The sequence below is a fragment of the Rhineura floridana genome, chromosome 10, assembly GCF_030035675.1.
Source record: "Rhineura floridana isolate rRhiFlo1 chromosome 10, rRhiFlo1.hap2, whole genome shotgun sequence".
Classification (NCBI taxonomy): Eukaryota; Metazoa; Chordata; class Lepidosauria; order Squamata; family Rhineuridae; genus Rhineura; species Rhineura floridana.
In genome coordinates this window covers 76,242,195-76,267,871 of record NC_084489.1, presented here as the reverse complement: position 1 = coordinate 76,267,871, position 25,677 = coordinate 76,242,195, and the positions used below count along the sequence as shown (strand labels likewise).

Genomic DNA, 25,677 nt, shown 5'->3' with positions numbered 1-25,677 from the left:
TATTCTGCATTAGTCAGGCCTCATCTGGAATACTGCGTTCAGTTCTGGGCGCCTCATTTTAAGAAAGATATAGACATATTGGAGCGGGTTCAGAAGAGGGCGACAAGGATGATAGCCGGTATGGAGAACAAGTCTTATGAGGAAAGGTTGAAGGAACCTGGCATGTTCAGTCTGGTGAAGAGAAGGCTGAGGGGTGACATGATTGCACTCTTTAAGTACCTGAAGGGCTGTCACATAGAGGAGGGTACAGATTTGTTCTCTGCTGCCCCAGAGGGTAGGACTAGGTCTAATGGTTTTAAGTTGCAGGAGCGTAGATTCAGATTGGACATTAGAAGGAACTTCTTGACAGTAAGGGCAGTTTGGCAATGGAACCGACTGCCTAGGGAGGTGGTGGGATCCCTTTCGCTGGATGTCTTCAAGCAGAGGCTGGACAGCTATCTGCGGGAGATGCTCTAGCTGTGGATTTCCTGCTGTGAGCAGGGGGTTGGACTCGATGGCCTACAAGGCTCCTTCCAATTCTATGATTCTATCCCCGCTCATGTCTCCTGGGTGTAAAGGGCCAGCTAAAGATCATCCCACAGTGAGTGGCTCAGGGGTTACTTGCCCAGCCACCTATGCAGCCGTGGGCAAGCTGCATAGTCCCAAGAAGCCCAGTTGCCCTCCAGCTGGCAGTTGCGGACAAGGAAGGGGCTTGCTTGTGCAGCTGTGGCAAGCTGAGCAGGCCCTAGCCAGCTGGGGAGGACTAGCCTCAGAGGGAGGCAACTGTAAACCCCCTCTGAATACCGCTTTCCATGAAAACCCTATTCATAGGGTAGCCATAAGTCGGAATCGACTTGAAGGCAGTCCATTTCGGTCAATAACATAGAAACATTATAAAATACAATTGCTGCTATTACAATTCTAAAATATTGATGCAGAACTGAGAAACTCTATTCAATCATAATTACCTGAATCTGCGAGGCTATCTAGGATGCAAGCAAAGGTGATAGGTGCCTCTCAAGAAGAGGAGATTTAGCAAAGAAAAATAAGATTATATTCCACGTGAAAGACTTTGATAAGTCATGTGCCAAGATAACATACATTGTGTTGTTTGCAACAGTTTTTATTGAATGTGATCTATTATTAAAGCAAAAATAATTGTAGCCACATCTAATAGAACTACATCAAATACAAGCAATTGCTACTTCATTATCAAAACCTGTTGTTGTTGTTATGTGCCTTCAAGTCGATTATGACTTATGGCGACCCTATGAATCAGCGACCTCCAAGAGCATCTGTCATGAACCACCCTGTTCAGATCTTGTAAGTTTAGGTCTGTGCCTTTCTATATGGAATCAATCCAACTCTTGTTTGGCCTTCCTCTTTTTCTACTCCCTGCTGTTTTCCCCAGCATTATTGTCTTTTCTAGTGAATCATGTCTTCTCATGATGTGTCCAAAGTATGATAACCTCAGTTTCATCATTTTAGCTTCTAGTGACAGTTCTGGTTTAATTTGTTCTAACACCCAATTATTTGTCTTTTTCGCAGTCCATGGTATGCGCAAAGCTCTCCTCCAGCACCACATTTCAAATGCGTTGATTTTTGTCTGGTTCACATCTGGGCATAGTAAATAAATCAGTGTTAAAACAGCATTCTCTCTGAACACAATTTGTAATCTATAAATGTTGTAAACGGATTGTTTGAGTTTGGGCAATTCAAGGCTTTCTTTCTATAACAGGAGACACAGGTGTAGTGGTTCAGGAGAAGGAATGGGGAGTAGTGGTGTGCTGGTCTGTTATTGAAGGACATTACAAAACAGAAAGATGCCTTCAATTCCCAATTTAATGATTTTCAGTTGAACTGCATTGGGGTAAAGAAAATCATGAATAAAAGAATCAGCTATGGGGCCTGGTTCAATGTCTCTAGGACCAGCCAAAATTGATGTAGAAGTGTATCTATTTGCCACACCATGATTCAGCATATGCATTTAGCTAAATAGATACTTAAAGGCACTCATTGCCCATATCCACCTGTGAATATGTAAAATTAACTGGCTTGAAGGCCACTTAAATTAATTGATAAGAGACTGAAGCGGGGGCAGGCAGTTATAGTATGGAACATCTTGCTGTTATCTGCAAAAATGATTATAAATGTATTGCAGGTCTTGTCTTCATGGCAGCCTTTTACAATTCACCTGATACTAGGGTAGTAGACTGGAAACGCAGAAAGGATGCTAGAGGAGTCCTCCGGAGTAAAGAGGGTAAACCTTTCCTTGCTTTGATGGGAAAGCTGCACAGGCAGGCAGACTGCCCAACTGGTGTTGAACTGTGATTGATTTCTCTCTCTCCCCCACTCCTGTTTTTTGTTGATGTGGCTTGCTTGGTACAGAAAGACCATGGTTAAGATTACCAGCCCCTTCCTTGTGGGAGGTCTGTGGGATTCTGAAGGATATCTTCATACTTTTAAACCCATTTAGAAAGCAGAACTGATATGCTGAAAATATGTCACATTGTAATGTGTTTTGTTTCGTGCATATTAGCCTCTTTGGGGTAGGGGGAACCTACATTGTTACTGAAAAATACAGATTTTTGAAATGTTGAAAGAACCCCTTTTTGTGTTACAGGGAGATGGAAGAATATCAGTCCAGTACATAACTGAAGAGTGTCTTTCAAAGCTGGATACAAAACAGCAGACGAACACTCTGCTAAATATGGTTTGGAGAGATTCAGCTAGCGAAGAAGTCTTCACTCTGATGGCTTCCATATGCCACACGCTGATGGTGCAGCACCGAATGATGGTGCCAAAAGTCAGGTAAGTGTAAAACAATTTGCATTTACAGACCTCAGTTTACTCATCTTGGGGTGATTTTGACACTCTCATGTGAGCCAGGAACATTGGTCCTATGTTAGCTCTATCTCGTCAGCAGTAGGTGTTAGACTTATGTGGAAGCTTACTCTCCAGAAGCCCTAGAGATGTACAGTGCACAACAGGATAGGACAGCCTTCTTTGACTTTTTGATAAATCGGAGATCATGGTAATTTTGATATAGCAAAAGAAAATCTTAATTTATTGATTATGTGGTTGCTGAGAGAATCCTGAAAACAAGGCTGTGATGGTGATCTATAGATGTGTAGAAATGGGGAGGCAAATAGCTTTCCTTCTTAGAATAATTTAGATCTTACTATATTTTCCTTCTCTTTCTGCGGATTAAGTATAAACTATTTATTTAAAAGGTAATGGTAATAGTGTCAGCCCATAAGAAAAATGCCAAAATCCATATTGGGATAATACCTCTGTTAGACCACGATTTTTATGCCACTTTCCTACTTGACAACTTAGTTGGGCTGCTTGACTGTTATCTTTTGCTCACAACAGTTGTTAAACCACTGCAAGTGCTAGTCACCTGTATATTATTGGACAAAACTTTATCCCAGGCACCTTGAACAACAGTGTTCACATGTGCATGGCAGTGGAATGTGTCCTACTGTTTTTAAGTGAATTAAGCATGCTAGTTGCTAAAGCAGGTGTGCGCCTCTGAACACATGAAAGCTTTTCATGCTTGCTTTGGAATAGCCGACTTGCGTTGGGGATAAAAATGCAGCATTACAAGCTTTTATGAAAATTGCCAGTGAACGCTTTTTATATGAGCGGATAGAAATTTGTAGCTATCTCATCCAGCATCCAAGTAAACTTGAACCTAGTTCTGTGAGCCCAAGGGCAGATTTTTATTTATTTAAAATATTCTAACCCACTTTTCATCATAACTGATCTCAGGGCAGAGTACTTATATAATAATAATATTTAATCAAATCTAACATACAAAATAAATAAATAAATATTTTTAAATTGTGTTTTAAATTGTTTTTTAAAAGATGTATTTTAAATTGTATTTGTTTTTAGTTACTGTAAACCGCCTATAGAGCTTCGGCTATGGGGCGGTATACAAGTATAATTGATTAATTAATTAATGCAGTTCGATGAGGGTAAATAAAAAATGCTACAATTAACCATCTGTGCAAAAGCAGAACAGGCTTCATCATTTCAGCATCAAGCAACTAAGCTAATGATAGCCTGAACAAATACATTTTAAGCTGGTGCTGAAATGAATACAGGGGTGGCACCAATCTTAACTTTGAGAGGAGGGCATGTCGCAAATGTGCTGCTACCACCCTTTCTAGCGTTGGTGTGTCATGTACCTCCCACGGCAGTGGGGTGCAGTATTGAACATCCTCTGAAGATCTTAATAACACACAGACAGGCTGGCACACGGAATGGCGTTCGTTCAAGTATTTATGTCCCAAATTGTTTAGGGCTTTATAAGTAATCACTAGCACCTTGAATTTAGCCTGGAAATGTATAGTCAGCCAATGCAGTTCTCTCAGAACTGATATTACATGGTTCCTAACTAGCTAAGCAAAACTTTTCTCTGGCAGCAGCCCCACATCCCTCATTCCCCCCCCCCAAATAGTTTATTGATATACCTTCAGGGTGAGGAGGGTCAGATATTAATAAAGAAAACTAAAATGCATGCCCTTGTCCATATAGGAAGGCACAGATCTGAAGTTGCAAGATCTGAACAGGGTGGTTCATGACAGATGCTCTTGGAGGTCGCTGATTCATAGGGTCACCATAAGTTGTAGTCGACTTGAAGGAACATAACACACACAAAACACAATTAATTCAAACTGCTTTGTAAACAACGATACAGAAAGCTAATTGGTGTAGTCTCTTTAGCCCACTGGTGTTTATAGCTACCCAAGGAAGTAAGATGTCAGTGAAACTGTGATCACTTGATTAGGGTAATTAGTTCTTTGTCAACTAATTGCATTAGAGCAGGATGTGAGATCTGGAGATCATAGCAGAAGCTGAATTAGTATGCCTCTCTTTATTGCAAGTGGTCTATTGCCTTTGGATAGTAATTACAGGATTTAAATGCACCATTGCTCTGACTTGTGGTTTATTGGTGAACTGTGTAGGAAAGGTGCTTAATTAGTGATGTTTCTATAGCTTTAATTGTATGACTACAGCCTCTATTTCCTCCAAGGAGCTGTGCTTAAAATTCTGTAGTTCTTTGTGTGAATTTATTTGGTTTTGCTTCCAGGTTATGAAAGTGGTTAACTTTAATTGCATACATGTTAAGCCAATGGTCTTTTCAGACCCCCGACTCACCTTTAACCCACAGGGACCTGCTTTTAATTGTTTTACTGTCTGCCTTTCTTCTCTTCTTTGGATGACAAAGGAGAGAATTCTGGCACCTTCTGCACGTTCTCATGCAGGGTGTGTGTACCTGCTTAAATTCACTTCTATACAATACATAAAAGTAAATGAGCTCTACCCTCCTTTTTTAACAGCCTTTTCTCCCCCCCCCCCTGCCCCGGTCATCTTTGAGAAGGGAAAAATACTAAATGAAAATGGCATTGGTATTGTTGATGTGTTCTGCTACACTTGAAGACCAAAGTATTGTGATAGAGCACTGTACTGATTTCCAGTTCTGTTTCTGGGAATGTAGTTCTCTGCCAAAGAATTAAAATCTTGTATTTACGATGTCAATAAAAGAAGTCTTTATTGATCTGTTATCTTTATTATCTTTATAGTTTAACAAACCATGTTTACTTTTTTAATGCAGAAAACAGTTACACATAAGGACAGGTTAGGAGTGCAGTCGTTATAACTCTGTGGTGTATTCACACTTGCAAACTGGTGAAATTAAGGTTTCCTTGTCTTTACAGCCATTTGGTAGACGGAGGACTCTTACACTGGCCTAGTAGCTGGGCCAGTGTATGCACAGAAAAAGGGGTGCACAGCATTCTACAGTACAGTCTTGACAGCGACAGCGTTTGAGTGTGTGAGAGGGCAAGAAAGATTGGAGGCAAGCAGTAACTGTGGTCAGCTTCTCTATTCCCTGCCTTTTACCTTTGTGTTCAACTAGAAGAGTTAGAAAGAGCCTGGGCATGGTCTGAAAGATGCAGCAACTTTGCTCAAGCTAAACAGATCTGGGTCTTTTCTATTTCTGAATGGTAAATTGCCTGGGAATATTATGTATGCCATCTGGACTTCCTTGATGGAAGAAAGGTGGGATAGAAATGTAATAAATAGAAGGGAGAAGTTGAATACCTGTATGATGGGAGGGAACAGTTACAGTGTAGATTTAAACCATTTGAACCTGGCTTAAGTGTTGTAGCTTCCTTCTAGGAAAGCTTGTGAGGATGCTGCAAACTTTTTTCTTCTTTCATAGAGAAACCAGGACTTCATATAGACTGCAATACCGTACACACTTATTCATTCATAGTATTGCATTGTAAATGACACACTTAAGAGTAACATAAAGTAAGCACATTTGCTTGTTTGTTTGTTTGTTTATTACATTTGTATACTGCCTCATAGCTGAAGCTCTCTGGGCGGTCTACAACATAAAAAATCAATATAAATTCTACATAAGAAAAACAATAGTTCATATTTTAAGTAAATATAACTAAACAATAAATCTCTAAACAATATACATAACATGAGGACAAAATGAATCATATACATTTTAGTAAAACATCCCTGTGCTGTAATTAAACATAGAATACTAACTAATTTAGAACTTGCGACCTTCTAACTGGAGAAAAACAATTTAGCTCAATGTCTACTTAGAAGTAAGTCCTATTGATTTCAGTGAGGCTTACTTCCAAGTAAGTAGGCATTGCGTTGCAGCCTTACTCTCCTACCATGTATATGAACTGGATGTATTAGATCCTTTTGATTTTTCAGTAAATGGGCATGTCTAGATAGATTCTGGAATAAGTAGGACTAGATTGTATTATCTGGTGTATTTATTTTTATGTTGTGTCAATATTGCCAAGTACCAGGTGTGCAGAGAGAAGGAATTTTAGAATAAGTTGTGCTCAAAAGAAATGGCTATTTTTTCCAAAGCAGTTAGTTCTTATGCCTATAATCCATCTTTGTCAATGGGCCATAGTAGTTAAATAATGGAATGTTTTCATTTCCCATAAAATCTATAAGAGCCATGTGATTATTCTTTGCAGCACTTGCTAATTTCATTTAATCTAGAATTCTCTTCAATTTTTGTAACATTAATTTGAATTTCTAGCATTCTAATTTTGTTTCCTTGTTTTTGCCTCTTAAGATGGAGAGGTTCATACTAGATCGAAATTTCCAGAAGTTCAACCCAGAAGAAAAATATGAATTATTGCTTGTATTAATTAGATACATATACGAGGGATGTAGAAGTCCATACTTGAGCTACTGTTTTTTCTGCCTGAAATAGTTGTTTTTAGTTGGTTGAAGTTAAATGCATGCTATACTGCTTCAAAATCAAATACTGTATCAAAATTGCTGAGTAGTTCAGTAGTTGCTCAGTGTGTGTTACCTTTCCCAGTTTCCTAAGGCAAAACTTGTTAATTGGTATTTACTAGTTCCAGGTTGAGAATGGAAATGTGAGACATAGGGTAGTGCTCAATGAGCATAGTGACTGCTCCATTCTCTAGAATTGAGCTATAGATGTGTGCTGCATTTGATTTGGGTCAGGGCTAGGCTGAGGACATGGGTAGCTAGAATCAAATTTATATTTGGAAGATGTTCTCTCAAGCACAGGCTTCATTTGGAGCCTGAATGCTTCTATTAACCAGGCAAAAGCAGATTTGGTTTCTGATGTGTGTATAAGACGTCTGATATTTATATGTGGTATGGCCAATTCAGTCCCTGCACTAGGGGGAATTCTCTGTTTTATACGTAGAGCTGTCCTAGATTCATAGGGGAATAAGGTAACTTTGTGTTCGTGGATTTTGTATATTGATTAATTCTGGGATGGGGTGGCTAATCTTGGGCTTTGAAATGTTGCTGGACTTCATCTCCCATCATCCTGGACTAGTGGCTATGTTGGTTAGGGCTGATGGGAGTTGTCTAGCAACAATTGCAGGGCCACTAGTTAGCACTCCTGCTCTAGGGGAAGAGCAATAGTTTAGTCCCTGGCTAGTTATGGTTGGCAGAAGGTCCTCTCTGAAATCTTGGAAAGCCATTGCCAGTCAGTGTAGACCAAGATAGCCAATGTGATGCCCTCCAGAAGTTGCTGAACTACATCTCCCACAATTCCTTCCCATTGGCCTGATGGCAGCTGGAGTTCAACAACATCTGGAAAACACTGTGTAGGCTTTTGCAGGTGTAGACAGTACTGTGCTAGATGGACAAACGGTCTCTTTGGTTATAATGCAGCTTCCTTTGTTTCTTTCTAAATATGAGGGAGGATATTTTTTGTTCTGGAGATCTAGCTAAATGAGCATTCTGAGGAAAATGGTTTTGTGACTCAGGCTGTAAAACAAAAATCTACTATCTGCCTGCCTTTCTCAGGAATAGATTTGTAAGTAGTGATGCTCACAAGAGGGCCAGGCTGTGGTATTGAGTGCCACCTTGCAGTGAGTACTAATGAGATTGTATGGTGACCTCTTTCTCACTGCTAAGTGATGACCTCTTCTTACAATGCTGCATTTGCTTGCAAATCAACATAGAATTGCATGCTACTTGCTTAATTGACTCCTCTTATTCAAGAAAACTACATTTAAGCACCTGAATATTGGAATTTGCATCTTGACTGTTAACATATCTTCTGAATAATTAAGTTTCAGTCTAACTGATTCATGATTCCCTTCCCTCCCCATCTCTTATCTTTTCAGTGCCTACTGAAGACCTTTCTCTTTCAACAAGCCTTTTAAATAGAGACCTTGTCCTAATCTGTGTCTGTGTTGGAATTCCTTTTTAAGATGTTTTAAAAGCTGTTTTTAAAAAAAAAAATTACATATATATATATATAAACACTAAAGGTACTCTAATACATGTTAAAACATATATATATATATATGTATATGTATATGTATGTATATGTATGTATATATATATATATATATGTATGTATATGTGTATATATATATGTATATATATATGTATGTATATGTGTATATATATATATGTATATATATATGTATATGTATGTATATGTGTGTGTATATATATATATGTTTTTAACATGTTTTAGAGTACCTTTAGTGTTTTTGTTTGCTGCCCTGGGCTACTTCTAGGAGGAAGGGCTACATATAAGTTTAGTAATATATAAAATAAATGATAATATGTTACTATCTTGTTGTGAGAGAACTGCTAATTTCTTCATATTAGGCAGATGAGACTGGAATACTGGCCTTGGTAGTTATAAAGAATCTGTTTCCATGTCTTCAGTTAAACTATTCAAGGCACTTCTGGGGAGCAGGTGTCCTTTGCATAAATGTTCTTTTCAAGATTAAGAACGTTTATGAATGTATCATGCAATTACTATTATGACCTTGTGGTAAAATCCCCATCCACACTGTGTACAAATATCGAGAGTGCATTTTGGCGCAGGATAGATGTCCCAGAGAGGCATATGCAGAAAAGCAACATTTGTTTACAGTTGTATGCTGGTGGATCTGAATGGCTCACTTAATCTCATGTAATTGCAGTCACATCTGTTACCTTCTACCTGTGACACCTTCCAGTTTGAAAGAAGTGTCAAAATGTGCTGCCCTGCTGTAGCGACCTTTTATCCAGCTGTATGAGCGTGTCTCATTCTGTTGTATTCTCTTCATTAGCTTAAATGGTCTCAGTGGGAAACTGGGCTTAATTTATGACCTAGCCTGAAAATCTTGCCTTTATCTAATTAGCTTATAGCAGTGCCTCTGCTAAATAAAGCTTAATGGGTCATTTAATCTCTCCCATTGCAGCAGAAAGAATTTGACACTATTTTTTTCTAAACAAGAAAAGCTGAGGGTGCCCAAGATACCCTTCTGTCAAACACAAATCATGTACCTGTTGTGAACAGTTAGATGCCTGCTTAGAGAATCTGCAGGTGCAGAATGGCAGTTCTATAAGGATCCTTTTAACTTAACAAATGTAAAATAAATACAACAAAAACTATGGCCTGTTGCAGCCCAGTAGTTCAAGCTAAAATTGGATACTTCTTCTGCCCAGCTACCCACTATTTGAAGTTAATTATTCCATATTTTGTTTTACTTAAAATATTTTTATCTTATTTCTCAGTCTAAGACTATAAAGGTGGCTAACAACATTTTAAAACACACATTCAAATTACAAAAATTAAAACAAAAGGCTAAAACTGACTCCATTAGCAGTAAAACAGCAGCATAAGCAAATGCTACTAAAAGCTAGAGAAAATAAAAACGTCTTTACCTCTCACTTAAATGTAATGGTGATGGGTTCTTGACAGATTGCTTGCTAAGGTAGAACGTTCCAAAGGAGAGCTGCATATTTTTCACAGCATTAATTGTTCAGCAAAACAAAATTAATTTCCTACTCATCAGTTACAGTTGTACAAATCAGTTACAAATGTACAGTTACAAATGGGCAGGATTGAGGCTTCAGTTTGGAAGAATGTTCTAGCAAATTAGGATAATATGTCCTGGGAGGGATGCATTTAATGCATGCAAGTAATTGGATAACCCTGTTTTGTAATAGTTTCCAGAAGAAAAAAGAAAGATGAAGTCATCTAAAAATGGTTTAATTTCATTGGAATTCCTTTGTTTTATAGAGCTGTGGTTTTAGATAAGGGTGTATTGGTAGATTTTATTTTGCTGGGAATTTCAAACCTTTTCCTTTTGGAATTGGTGATAGTAGGTATAGCCATGGACACTTAGACTTTGGAATAAATTTGCAGACTTTTTCCCTCTTAGGACAGGGAACTGGATCTGGCTGGTGGGCCAGATCCAGCTGAGGGCTCCTGCAGGTAACATGTTATTAGGAGGTCCGTTCTGCACAACATAGGAAACGGACCTTTAGTGTCATGTTGCCTATCGTTTGGAATTCCCTCCCCTTAAATATTAGGCATCTTTTTGTTATCTTTTTGGCGCCTATTGAAGACTTTCTGTGTCAACAAACAGGTAGAGAGCCTATCCCAGTCAGTGTCTGTGTTGGAATTGCTTTTTAATATGTTGTTTTTAAAGTATGTTTTTAAGATGTTTTAATAAATTAATAAATTAATTTTTAAAGATGGTTTGTTTTAACATGTTTTAAAGTCTTTCATTCCTAAGATATTTTAAAGTGCTTTTAGTGTTTTTGTTTGCCGCCCTAGGTTCCTTCTGGAGGAAGGACGGGATGTAAATTTAATAAATAATACATTAATAATAAATAAAAGTCTTCCATACCCCTCAGGCCATTTTGACAGGTTCCTTCCTTCCTTCCTTCCTTCCTTCCTTCCTTCCCTCCTAGTTTATTTATTTGATTTATATCCCACCCTTTCTCCCAGTTGGAGCCCAGCGCGGAAACAAAAGCACTAAAAACACTTTAACACATCATAAAAACTGACTTTAAAATATATTAAAACAAAACATCCATTAAAAACATATTAAAACAAAATATCTTTAAAAACACTTTTAAAAAAGTTTTAGAAACATCTATTTTTTAAAAAAAGGTTTAAAAACATTAAGAAGCAATTCCAACACAGACGCAGACTGGGATAAGGTCTCTACTTAAAAGGTTTGTTGAAAGAGGAAGGTCTTCAATAGGCACCGAAAAGATAACAGAGGTGGCACCTGTCTAACATTTAAGGGAAGGGAATTCCAATAGGTAGGTGCCACTACACTAAAGGTCCATTTCCTATGTTGTGCAGAACAGACCTCCTGATAGGATGGTATCTGCAGGAGGCCCTCACCTGTATCTCACAATGATCAACTGGGTATATAAGGGATAAGACGGTCTTTCAAGAATCCTGGTCCCAAACTGTATAGGGCTTTGTACACCACAACTAGAACCTTGAACTTAGCCCAATAGCTAATAGATAGCCAGTGCAATTCTTTCAGCAGTGGGGTGACATGTTGGTGATACCCTGCCCTGGTGAGCAGTCTCACTGCCGCATTTTGCATCAGCTGCAGCTTCCTGACCAACCTCAAGGGTAGCCCCACATAGAGCGCATTACAGTAATCCAGCCTGGAGGTTACCAGTGCATGGACCACAGTGGTCAGTCTATTCCAGTCCAGAAACGGCTACAGCTGTCTTACCAGCCAAAGCTCGGGCCTCTCCCAGTTCAGATGTTACAGAGAAATAGAGCTGGGTATCGTCAGCATACTGCTGACACCTCACCCCAAATCCGATGACCACTCCCGTTGGCTTCATATAGATGTTAAACAGCATGGGGGACAAGATGGTACCCTGCGGTACCCCACAGCACAACTGCCACACGACCAAAAGACAATCGCCCAATGCTGTTCTTTGAAAACAACCCTGGAGATAAGATTGGTACCACTGTAAAACAGTGCCTCCAATATCCATCTCACCAAGTCAGCTCAGAATTATACCAGGGTCAATGGTATCAAAAGCTGCCAAGAGATCAACTAAGAATAACCGGGTCGCACTCCCCCGTTCTTCTCTTGATAAAGGTCATCTATCAGGTGACCAAGGCCGATTCAATCCCATAACCAGGTCTGAACCCAGACTGGAATGGGTCAAGATAATCTGTTTCATCCAAGAATACTTGCAATTGTTGTGCCACAACCCTCTTAATCACCTTCCCTAAGAAGGGCTATTTGCGAGTAGTCGGTAGTAGTCGTAAACCAATGGGTCCAGGGTGGCTTTTATCAGGAGAAGTCAGATCACTTCCTCTTTCAGGGCATCTGGAACCACTCCCTCCCACAATGATGCGTTGACCATATCCTGGATCCACTTAGTCAAACCTCCTTGGCAAGCTTTAATAATCCAAGAAGGGCAAGGGTCAAGAGGACACATCGCTGGCCGCATCGTCACAAGCACCTTGTCCCTGTCATCAGGCCACATCAACTAAAACCATTCCCAAGGAGTTACAGCAGACGTTGCACTGGACACCTCACTGGGGACTACAGTAGATGAGGATGGGGCATCAAGATTGCTACGGAGGCGAACAACTTTACCCTCAAAGTGCTTTGCAAACCATTCACAGTAGGCCTCCGAAGGGTCTAAAACTCCATTTCCTGGAGTTGATGCCAATAGACCCCTGGCAGTACAGAAAAGCTCCACTGGATGGCTACTTGAGGATGCAATGATGGCAGAGCAGTGGTCCTTCTTTGCTGTCCTCACTGCCACACAGTAGGCACGGTTATGATGTTTTATTCATGCCTGATCAGTCTCACTGCACGCTTTTGCTGCTTGCGCTCTAGCCGTTGTCCAGCCTGTTTCATTGCCCATAGCTCAATAGTGTACCAAGATGCAAACCAGGCTTCACAATGCTGGAGAAGGCACTCAGGGGCAATTGTGTCAAGAGCCCAACATGCCTCACTGTTCCACAGAGTGACAAAGTTTCAACAGGGTCACCTGCTCTATCTGAAGGAGCGCCTCCAGCATCACCAAGTATGCCGCCTGACAAGATCAGCCAATCAAGACCTTCTCTCGGTCCCACCAGTTAAATCAGCTAGGCTGGTGCGGACCAGAGAGAGGGCATTTTCGATTGTGGCTCCCACCCTCTGGAATTCCCTACCTTATGATCTTCGCCATGTTCCCTCCCTCGCAGGTTTCCGCCGGGCCTTAAAGACCTGGCTATTCAGACAAGCCTACAGGATTTCGGGGGTGGATTAGTTTTATTTGTTATGAACTATGGGCGGTTTTAGATTAAGTGTGATTGTTTATATATGTATTTTATCCTTCTGCTGTACGTCGCCTAGAATGGCCGTTAATTCGGCCAGATAGGCGACCCAGAAATAAATTTTTATTATTATTATTATCTACTGGGAAATCCCCCAGGGCATTCAGGAATCCTGTGGATTCTATTAATCTCCTGGGGTGGACCATTTTAATCTGTCCACTACCCCTGCATGGGAGGATCGGAGCTATAAGCCTAAACTTCATCAGGAAGTGGTCTGACTATGACAGTGTTTCCAGCTCTAATTCTTCCTTCTTAGTTATAATTCAGAGCTTTTGGATTTGGACATTTTTTTCTTTTTCTACAACGTGAAAGAAAATACACCAATGAGTGGAAATGAACAATCATTGTGTTCCCAATTCTGCTTTTCCAGCTCTGTGGGTTTGCCTGTTATGCATCTGATGTCAAAAGACATCATATGATGCCAGGTGATGGCCAGGTGGGTGTAATTTAGCAAAACCTAAATGCAGATCAAGTGGGGAGCCCTGGTGGGCCTAGAGATGTGAAGGCATGGGGGAAAAATTGAAAAATTTGGGAGAAAAAAAAATGCTTTTCCTTTTTCCCCCCTGAAACTTTTTTTAAAAATTGGAAAAGAAATTGGAAAAACTTCTGTTTCTGATTTATTTCTGTTTTTTCCCCTTGAGTCTTCATATCTCTAGGTGGGCCTAATTAGAACTCTGGGTCTGAAGTTCTCCTTGGCTGCCTTAGGGGGAGATGCATAATAGTTAAATGTTACACTCCCAAACATATTAAGATTTCCATTCACTTCCTCAGTGATAATGTCTTTGGAAATCTTGTGGGATTCTATGGGTTAATAAAAAATATGCACATGTTTAGTAGTTCTAGAATATGTGAAGCAATTTATAAACAGAAATTCAGTGTTTTTGAAAATTATAGGAAGTCTATAATTCTATTAAAGAATCTTCCCATTATATCTCAACAGCGCAGTTTTTGCATAATTAGCTGAATACATGTGGCTGACTGCATTTATATTGTGGAAGGGCTCTGTAATGATTAGTGCCATGGAAGAACAGGTTAAGTTTAAGCAGATCACCTCTGATTATTTTTAGCATGATAAATGCATCATTTTTACATTGAAAAGCATCTGGACAGTTAGCACAGATAACATAATGAAAGCTAGTTCACTAATGTCAGAAAGAATACTTCTCTAGAAATGTTGCTTTGGGATAAATATTGAAAGAAAAGCTCACAAATATGTTTTTACTGAGCTACAACAGCATTTATTTTTTCTCTTTCAGACTTCTGTACAGTTTAGCTTTTAATGCCAGGTTCCTGAGGCATCTTTGGTATTTAATCTCCTCAATGACTACACGAATGATTACTGGGTATGTAGTATTCATTAAAAATCTAAGTGTAAGTGTGTACCAGTGCAGGATGAAACAATGTGTGAAAATACATAGCAGGTACCATCTTAAGAAGCACTGCTTTCCTTCTGAGAACAAAGAAGGAATGTTTCTTCTGAAACAATGCTTGTGCACATCCCGTAGGCGTCTCATTGGTCACTGAGAACAGGATGCTGGACTAGATGGGCCTTTGGAGTGATCCAGCAGGGCTCTTAATGTTCTTAACACATGTGTGCTTCATCTAAAAACAAAACATATTTCAAAAAATATTTATGTGGAGGATGACCGAGAATGCTGCCAAGGGGACATGGTGAAATTATTTGTTACTTCACCCTCTTCCACATGATGTTAATTACATAGAGGAACGAACATTTAAATAGGACTGAAGATTTCTTTTAACTGGGATATAGCTCTTTTACAGAATGTCATTAAGCTGGTTATTACTATTGATGGACCAATTTAACTTGCATAAGGTGAAATGAAATTATACTTACTACTCTTACTAGGTCAAAATATGGTTGTTAATGCTGGCCCTTGATCCTGAAGTTGCATCAATCTGTATAAATACTATGATGCATTGATACACCTATCATATATTGTCTCCTGAGCCCCCCATGGAATTTAGCTTTTGATTTTGTTCCTCAACTTCAGTGCACCTCCTTTTTTCAATTAGAACATACTGTTTAAGATTCTTTAATGTGAGTGTCTGTACATTCTGCTATGTCAGTGTCTTCTCTGTAGATATTCATAAAATAGCTTTTAACATATTTAATGTCTGGATCAGTGACAGAAACTACCTTATGTTCTGTTGGAATATGCAATTACATGTTAACTGTCCTGAGAATAATATATATAATATAAACAGATACACAAATTTCCACCGTTATTTTATTAGAATCCATGTTACAAGATATTCTATGAATCTTAAATTTTTGTAGGCCGCCTTTTAAATACTATGAAAATTCCATATTGGAGGCACCAGAAAAATTTTTGGTACAAGTCTTTTTTCCCCTACTCCCTGGTCATATGTTTAAATTGATGATGGTTCTTTTGTCTTTTGTTAAGGTCTATGGTGCCACTCCTTCAGGTGATATCACGTGGCTCACCAATGTCTTTAGAAGATTCTAGTCGGATCATACCTCTCTTTTATCTTTTTAGTTCTTTGTTTAGTCACTCACTTATTTCTATACATGATAATGAATTCTTTGGTGATCCTATAGAAGGTAAGAACATCATCCTCTTCAGGTTATATCTAGTGCAATATTTCCCCATTAAACTCATATTGGTATTAACACATTATGTATACACGCTTGTGCTCTGTCTTTTTCTCTCTCCTCCTAGCTCCTCAAGCTGGAAATATAGAACATTTTTGAGATTGCTACAAAACTGAGTAACTGTTAGTCTGTTTTTTGTTAATGTTGCTATAATTATACAGTAAATATGTTACCTATTACACTGTTTTGAAATATTCTCTTGTTCATTTGTCTGCCCACCTCTTTTTGATATCTTCCAGAAATGGAGGGGAAATTACCCTGAATTCACTGTAGCATTTTATTCAGGCCTGCATAACTCATGGCCTATCAAGGCAAATCGGCATGCAACAATAGCCTGCTAGGGGCTTCACCTTCATTTCTTTTGGCAAGCACAAACAGGCAGGGAGCATTATGGGGCTTCCATACATGGTATTGGGCTGTGCTTGGCTTGTTAGATTAGAAGTTGTGTAGGCCTGGTTTAAATAAAGCACCAAACTGTTAAAATGTTACTATTAAATTGTTATAGGTAACACAGCAGGGTCGGTTTTATTAGACTTGCACTGCTTGCTAGAATCTGCATGTGCAAATGGTAAGCTCAAGCTGCAGATGCAGTGGTTGCTGAAGCAGGAGGGCGGGCTTGTGGCACAGTAGATTTCAAGGGGAAGGAAAGAGGGAGATTATATATGTGGCTCAGTGGCTTGTGGCGCACTCTTGTTCAGTGCAGAACTGGCTACAGGCCAGCGGCTGTTGGGAGGGCCGCTGGAGGCCTCCATGGACGATGAAGGGGTGTAACAGGCACTCCAGTTCGCCATGACAGAATACAACAGAGTCAGCAACAACATGTTCACCAGCTGAGTGTCCAAGATCATCAGTGTCAGGAAACAAATTGTCTCTGGAGTCAAGTATTTTATACATGTCAAAGTTGGGCAAACAAGTTGCAGAAAGTCAGCAGCTGATGTTGAGAACAGTGCCTTCCATGAAGCACCAGAGAAGGCAAAGGTCAGTTTCACCTATCCTAAGCAAGATTGCACAGGCATAAATCCCCCTAACTCAAAAAGGTGGAAAGAGGCCAGAAAGCAGGGAGAGGGTCTTACAGCCAAGATGGATATGCAACGATGGTCGCACTTACTATGAGGGCAGGCTGCACCGGCGAGAATGGTGTCTACGGGCAGGACTCGCCGGGAGGCCGGTGTGTTGGTGCTGCTGGAGGGGCTTGATGCCATCAGCGCCTGCAACCCCCTCACCAACTTCAGCTTCCCGGATGCTGCTGCCGTCGCAGGTACGCTGTGGCTTGCTCTCATCCAATGGGGCAGCAGCTGCACCTTCTCCTAGAAGATCAACATGGCCGCCAAGTGGGGGGCTGCCGCCATTTACAACTACAGTGGTGGCATGGGGAACGACATCCAGGCCATGACCTACCCTGCTTCTGTAGGACCGGCTGGTGCTGGGGAAAACTTACTTGTATTTTGCCATCAGAGAAGCTGATCAGAAGTTCAATTGAAGGTGTCGGACTTGCAGGCATAGAAGGAAAGAGAGTGAACCAACTCAGAGCTTTGTTGGGGGTAACCTGAGATGCTTCTGCCGCTCCAGGCACCTGCACCACACTGTATTTTCACTGGAAGTTGTAATTGCTGTTTTTTAACAATGTTATTTTTTATTTAATTTTGTAAATTGTATTGTTTTATTGATGTATTCCTATGTTTGTGTTTTTCTTGTAAGCCGCCTTGAGGGCCTTTTGGCCATAAGGTGGGGTATAAATAATAATAATAAATAATTCATCTGCTAAAATAGAAATCGAGCTAATTCTCAGCTACGTTGAAAACAAAGACTCATACTTCTGACCAGTCTCATTAGGGTAGATCCAAAATATTGCCACTTATTTTATCTTGTTCTTCGGGACCAAGAAAGCAAGAATACGTTTCTCACTACTACTCGTGTTTTGTCTAGTTGCAGGTCAAAGACAATCATCAATGATGCCTTTTACATTAGAAGAACTGGTAATATTGTCACGCTGCCTTCGAGATGCTTGCTTAGGAATTATTAAATTGGCATATCCTGAAACCAAGCCAGAAGTTCGTGAAGAATACATTGCAGCATTTAGAAGTGTTGGAGTCACCACAAATACAGAAATGCAACAGTGTATCCAAACAGAACAGAAACGGTGGATTCAGCTCTTTAAGGTATTATATGCTTTATATAAGACTGAACCAATTTTTTTTTGTGGAACTTCCCCTTTCATGCACTTTAAGCATAGAGATAACGCAAGTGATGACACCTTAATTTGGAGGTAAGCACCTGATTTTCCTCAGGTAGTCCAACATCATGTGGGAAAACACTGCCATCTAGTGTTCGAAGGCAAGAATGGATTGAAGTCAAGACCTGGGGCATTGAGCCCCTCCCACTCCAGTTCATTCTTGCCTTCGTTCGAGGCGTTTGGATACTTCTAATTAGCTAAGTTGGTGATAGTGTGTGGGATTGCTGATTCCTTTTTCCTTCTGTTCCCTTCCCTCCTTCACCCCTTTTGTATTTACTTGGGATGTTTGTTGGGGGGATTTTCCAAATTATTTTGTCTTAGTTTAGACTTACTTTTTCCCATTCAAGTGGTCTTGTTTTATTCCCCCCCTTTTCAGTCCCTTTTTGGGGGACTCCGGCAGCTGCCGTTCCCCCATTGGGCTCAGGCTTGTTGGACTCAAGTCCCTTGTGAGACAAGCCTCGCCTGAGAGCCGCAGCTTTGGCTCTCTTCAGTTTTTTTGTTTCCTTGCCACCGCCTCCCCTCCACAGGCAGCGGCCGTTTCCTGTTGGGCTCAAGTTTCTTGTGAGATGAGCTTTGCCTGAGAGCCACGGCTGCGGCTGTCCCTCTTCAGCCTTTTTTGTTTGTTTGTTTCCTTGCCACTGCCTCCCTTCACAGGTGGTGGCTGTTTTTATTTTTGCTTTTTTCTTGCCGAGAGCTGCGGCTGCGGTTCCCTGGGCTAACTTTTGCTGCCAGCTTAGTCCATGGCGGCAACGACTCATATTTGGCTGCGGCTCTAACTAGCGAGCAGTGGTTTGGAGCTCGCTCCTGCAGCTCCTCTTGCTGGCCGGTTGACTGCCTCGTGGCACCAGCGGTGGCCACGGGAAGATTCCCCCCCCCCCGGCTCTCTACTGACGTTGTGAAGGAGACCGCGTCTTGTTCCCTACAGCGCGCTACTGCAGCTGTTGGGAGCACATGGAGGCTGTTTTTTCCTCCTTTGACTGGATTACCTCCCAAGTCTGCAGGTGATCCTTTTCGACCGCCATTGCATCGCCTCTTTCCTGGCTGCCATTTTGTTTTGTCCTTTTCCCTGCTCTTTTCAATTGGCGCCATTTTGTTTTGCCTCTTCCTTCCCACCTTTTCTCTTCGGCTCTGCTGGCTCCTTGCTGTGTGTTATAGTGTCTGACATAGTTCAGAGTGATTTGGACCGTTTTGGAACTATTAAACTGCATGTAGTCTCTGGGTTCTTATTTGGGACAAGGTTTTCCTTGCTGGTAGGCCCGTTGGCCTTTTTTGTCTTCACAGATATCTCACTTTGGTCTCGTCACGAATGAACGAGTGGGAGGGGCTCAATGCCCCAGGTCTTGACTTCAATCCATTCTTGCCTTCAAACGCTAGATGGCAGTGTTTTCCCACATGAAGTCAGACTACCTGAGAAAATCACCCTTCAGGTGATACCAATGGTACATTTTATGACAAAGGCAATAAAAGAGGTATTAGATTTAATATGATATGCTTAATTTTTTTTACAGTATGTTTCTCCCAATTGTATCGGTTATTACAAAACATCACATTTTGGTGGTGTTATTACAGGTTCTAAATTTAAGGGTTTTTTATTAATATATTTGTACACAGCTATTTCATTTAAAAAAAAACTAAAGCAGTTTACAACTAATAATAACCAAACAGTAAAAACCATTAAAGAAATAGAGTAAAAGCCAAAGGTCAACAACTGCAAAAAGACATCTTGTCTGCATAAGTCTAGCAGAACAAAACCTAGTGGAACAAAAAGATTTTCAGCAGGCGTTAAAAGGTTAAAACAGATGGTGCCTGCTGAATCTCTGTTGGCAGAGCATTCCAGAGAACTGGGCTGATGACACTGAAGGCTTGATTTTGTGTCAATGTTAAATGAGCCTTCAGGGGACGACCAGCACCACTCCTGCAGATGGTCTCTGTGATCGAGCTCAGATATAAGGGTCCCTAAGATAATATGGGCCTAAGTTGTTCAGCACTTTGTAAATTAATACACAAAGACCTTGAACCTAGCTTGATAGCAGATGGGCAGCCAGTACAGTACACCACTTTTAAAAGTGGTGTCAGATGTTGTCAGCAGTCTGGCTGACGCATTTTGCACCAGCTGGAGCTTCCGAACCTAGCTCGAGGGTAGCCCCGCATCGAGCACATTGCAGTAATTCATTTATTGATGTTTCTGTTCAAAATATTGATCTTTCTTTTCAAAATACTGATATTAATATGAAAATTTTTGGAAGAAAATATTGGATTGGTAACTTCAGCAGATAGTGGACAAAGAATGAATTGAAAATGCCCGTTAGGTTGATGGAATGCTTTTGAAGTGATACCGGTCAATGGATCCCATCCCTAGCTCTGCCTGTCATTGGTCTGGCTCCACCTATTTTTGGTCTCCCTGCTTCCAGTCCCAATGGACACCAGCCACTACTGTACCGATATGCATCCTAAATGTGGCAGAACTTGTTTGAACTGGGGATGGCGGGAAATTCGTTTGGTTCATATTTTAATGTGAACATAGCAAACGTGCACATCCTGAACTAATACACAAACCAAATGCAGGTATCATTTGAAATTCTTATTTTTCTGAATGTTGTGATGTAGTTCTCCAACAACAGAAAAGTGTACACAAATGTGTTTATGAGTGGAGGATGTGCACAAAATGTGTATATTAATGATTGCATTGCAGGAGGTAATATTACTTGCCAAAATTTATGTACTAGGCAAAATTGCATTGAAAATTCATATATTAGGAGACAAGTGCATCAAAATGCATAAAAACCTGTGCTGACATCTCTGAAATAGTTAGACTGATGCTGAAATAGGGCAAACTGAAAATATTGTCATTGATGTTGGCTGGATTGATGGAAGTTGTAGTTCAACAACATCCGGAGGGCCTTGTGTTGGCTATCCCTTTGTTAGTGAGTCAACAGGGTTAATAATACATTATTTGGTTTTCCCCTATTGACGTTTTTTCCCTGTTGAGACGAACAATTTGTCCGATGGTCCATACTTCATGTACTCCTGTTTTGTGGAGAATCTGTGTGGTCTTAAGTAAGGGTTTGGGTTTTTTGCTTGGCGTAATGCAGAGCTCAGCTGGAAAGCTGGTGTGTGGATTCAACCAACTGTGGGTACAATCTTCCAAGACTGTTTGCATATTAGCTACAATGTTTCAGGGAGACTGTTCACAACTAAGATTGCTCAGGAGTGTGGTCTTTAAATATTTCTAAATGATTACCAGTTTTCTACCCACTTCTTTCCCCCCCTTTTTGTCAACCCAATGTTGAAGAACACTAAGGAGGTGGATTAGGAATTGAGAATATAACTGTTGCACAAGAAAGTGTTTGACTTGCCATGAAATTTCTGCAGCAAACACATGTAGTCAGCTAAAATTACTCATTAAAGGAGTGGAAGCAGAAGAAATGCATTTTCCAAATTGAATGTTGGATTTACAGTCGGTTTAATACTAGCGACCTCTCACACACTAATGTTCAGTTCGAGTCATCAGTCGTCCCTTCAGATCTTTTATCACTGCTTTTGTCAAGCTATCTATTTAATTGAAAGAAGTTAATTGAATGAAAATGATCAACTAAGCTTGTATTAATATTGCTAATGGAACTTTCTTCTTGGCCATGTTTGGAGAAAGATGTCATGCTAGACTTTAGGAAAGGCCCATTAATGCTTGCACTTAACCTGATGGGCTAATTAAGGAATGCTTATTCATTCTACAAGTCTACAATAGCCTCTATCCCACCCATTTTGCCTGATTTTTACAACACATTTCACTTACAAGCATGAACATTATGGACATTACTAGTGATGAGAGTAACTGATAATGTTTTGATTGTGTTGAATACTGTACTAATGCTTTGCTAAACTTAGAATTTTTGCAGATTGATCTAATATCTATTTGCACAATTTTATTTAATTAGATGTCCTGTCATTATCTAGTAAATGCTCAGTTTGTTAAGCTGTGACAAGTGGCCCAACATGTTTTTGTATGCTAGGAAATCATGCTATGTCTTTGTGCTATGCACTATCCATTCAGCTAACTGTCTTGTGTCGAAACCCACAAAAAAGAATGGTTTGCCTACATCAAATTTTGCAATACTTATGTAGAGTTGGTAAAATTTGGAAAGCTTCTCATGAACCTGGATAGTTAAAAGTATTATTATTATTTATTACATTTATATACCGCCCCACAGCCAAAGCAATTAAGTATACAAAGAAAAACAAGTTGCAGAATAACATTCACCAGGTTTAGAAAGATTTATCAGAAGAAATATATACAATACATTTCTCTCAGTCTGTATTTTGTATCATTTTTTAAAAAAAGTGAACTGTGCAAGATATACCTCTCTGGCAGGGGATGGGAACCTGTGGCCCTCCAGATGTAACTCCCATCATCCCTGACGATGCCCCATGCTGGTTGGGGCTGATAGGAGTCCAGTAACATCTGGAGGGCTACATGTTTCCCATCCCTGTTGACCAGTATAAACAATTTTATATAAGTGCTTACGTAGTTGAAAGTTAGCATCTTATTTAAATTTTTTTTATCCTGCATTGAAACCTTCAGGTTTCCAATGCACTTAAGCAGCAAAAAGTTTGACATTGTTTTACATTTTTAAATTGTGTTTTAAATTGTTTTTAAAAGATGTGTTTTAATTTTGTATATTTGTTTTAATGTTTTTAGTTACTCTAAACCGCCCAGACAGCTTCGGCTATGGGGCGGTATATAAGTACAATAAATAATAAAAAAATAAAAAGTTTACAGATTATAATAGGAGCAATTAAAGGTGATGTTAGAATAGTAAAAAACCCATTAAATAGTTGGAAGAACAAAACTGTTTTAGCTGCTGCCTAAAGACTATTGGAGCAGAAATTAAGTATTCTTGGAGGTAACTTTATAGCCAGCATGCCAGAAGATGGGGGCACTGGGAGCAAGACCTTTGAAAAAGATCTTAGGGAATGAGCATGTTTGTATGGATATAGTTGGTCTTTCAGATATCCTGCTCTGTAATAGTAGAGAGCTAAAGTACTCAAACGTTTACTGCCTATCTGTAATTTCAGAAGATGTTCACTTTCCCTCAATATTGGTATGGCCCAAGCAAAAATGAGTGTTTTGACAACCCTCTTATTCTATGTGTTGGGAAGAGGTGTACATGTTTTTTTTAAAAAATGGAGAGGGCATGATCCCATGTGGCCTACAGCCTGCTTTGTAAAAAGCAAGGGGCCCTGAAATTCTCCCCTTTGAACTATTGCTTTTAATTAAATGTAAAATTAAAAACCCAAAATGTTATAAAGTCAACCCATTATAATTTCACTTCTGTCACATTCTGTGCATTATATGATAAACAAGGTGAATAAGAGCTACATAGAAGATAATCTGTTGGATTAAAGGATTCAAGTCTGCATTCTCATGGAATTCAATTTTAGGAGCAAAAGTTGTAGTGTGTGAACCTTCCACTAATAGAGAAGCCCATCCATCACAAAAAGCTTACATTACCTGCCCATACATGCAGCAGTTCTGCTCCTCTTTGCAGTTTTTCTTGAGAAAGGGAAGGATCCTGTGCCTTATGCATTGTGCATTGCCCCCTTTTAAAGTGGCAACTGCTCATGTAAAAGGGTTCAGTTTGCAACAAAGTTACTCCTCTTTGGGCAACCAAAAGAGAGGGATCATAGGCCCCATTTCAAAGCAAATACAGTAGTGCCCCACTTTTCAGTGTCCTGCTTTTTGGTGGCCCGCTAATACGGCAGTTTTCAATTAGAGTAAGGCCCCACTCATACGGTGCTTGTTCCGCTTTTATGGCATTTTTCAGGCGTCGGGCACCATTTTATTGATGGAGTTCCGCTTTTCAGCAGGTTTCGCTTTTAGGCGAGGGTCTGGAACGTAACCTGCCGTATGAGTGGGGCCCTACTGTACTTTTATCTATGTTTGCATACTCCACTCAGACAAACATTGGCCCCTTTCCATAGAGGGCAAAAAGGTTAATAAAACAGGGATTCCTGTTTTGACTCATCATTAGTTGCCACTTTGTAAGGATATTTTCATGCAAAATTGGATAAACATCTATTAATTTAACATGTAGTTTCAAATGTACAAAATCATTTTGTATCGGTCAAAAAGGCCATCTCTTTCCCTATGTTCTAGTTCTAAATGTTTTCTAAAGGCCCAAGAGATTCCTATAACAGCAATTTGTAAATACAACACAACAACCTTCCTTAAGGGAATATTTTTTAAAGTTTTATTATTACATTTAGTTTTAATTTAGAAAAAGATGAGTAAGAAGGGACATGATAGAAATGTAGAAATTATGCATGGTATGGAGAAAGTGGATAGAGAGAACTTTGTCTCATAACATTAGAACCCAAGGTTCCCAAAGAAGTTGATGTGTAAAAGATTCAGGACAGACAAAAGGAAGTATTGCTTTATCACAGTGGAATCCACTACCACCAGACGTAGCGATGGCTGCCAATTTGGATGGCTTTAAAAGGGGATGAGACAAAATCATGGAGGATAAGGCAATCAGTGGCTACCAGTCCAGGATCAGACATGGCGTGCTTATCATTATTAGATTCAGAACAGAGGAGGAGGGCTATGTGCTCATGTCCTGACTATGCTGTTCCCACGGCTTCTGATTGGCCGTTGTGGGAAATAGTAAGCTGTACTAGACAGGCTTTCTTATGTTTAATTTTTAGAAATGAAAATGGTTCTCTTTTGCAAAAATCCCTCTTTTATGGCAGTGCTTTTTGAGCAGGTTTGTACAAAATTGGTCCCCACAAAAGACTATTTCAGCCTCAGCTTAATTTATTTGAATGTCTTTCAAATTACTTCCGTCTGTGCTTGAAAGCTTTCACATGCAATATCTCCTCATGATGATTGCAATTGGGGCTTAATGGAATCTGTGCTTCGGTGACCAACTTAGCTAAACCGCATTGAATTTTACAAAGGGCAAAGTGGTGAAAGAATTTCTGCATAATCACACAGATCTCCTAATGGGTCCCCCCCCTTTTCCAACATGTAAAACCTCGCTTAACAAACCAGGTCATTAAGAAAAAAATATTCAGTATATGGAAAGGAAACCCTTTTGATTGTCCATTAACATTACTTTGCTTCCTTTGGCATCTGCCCAGTAATGCACCAGTTTAGACACTACTGAAGTATTTGCTAAAAAA

At 39.9% G+C, this 25,677-nt stretch overlaps 1 protein-coding gene across 2 annotated transcripts in view; it reads left to right on the top strand.

Moving 5' to 3' along the window:
* The window catches only part of UBE3C (ubiquitin protein ligase E3C), an 89,924-nt gene that overhangs the window by 21,503 nt on the left and 42,744 nt on the right, over positions 1 to 25,677 (top strand). For both annotated transcript variants that reach the window (XM_061587477.1, XM_061587476.1), the window contains 4 exons: positions 2,603 to 2,790; positions 14,887 to 14,973; positions 16,057 to 16,214; positions 18,192 to 18,424. In XM_061587477.1, the coding sequence (XP_061443461.1) occupies positions 2,603 to 2,790; positions 14,887 to 14,973; positions 16,057 to 16,214; positions 18,192 to 18,424 (666 nt within the window). The remainder of the gene's footprint in view (positions 1 to 2,602; positions 2,791 to 14,886; positions 14,974 to 16,056; positions 16,215 to 18,191; positions 18,425 to 25,677) is intronic.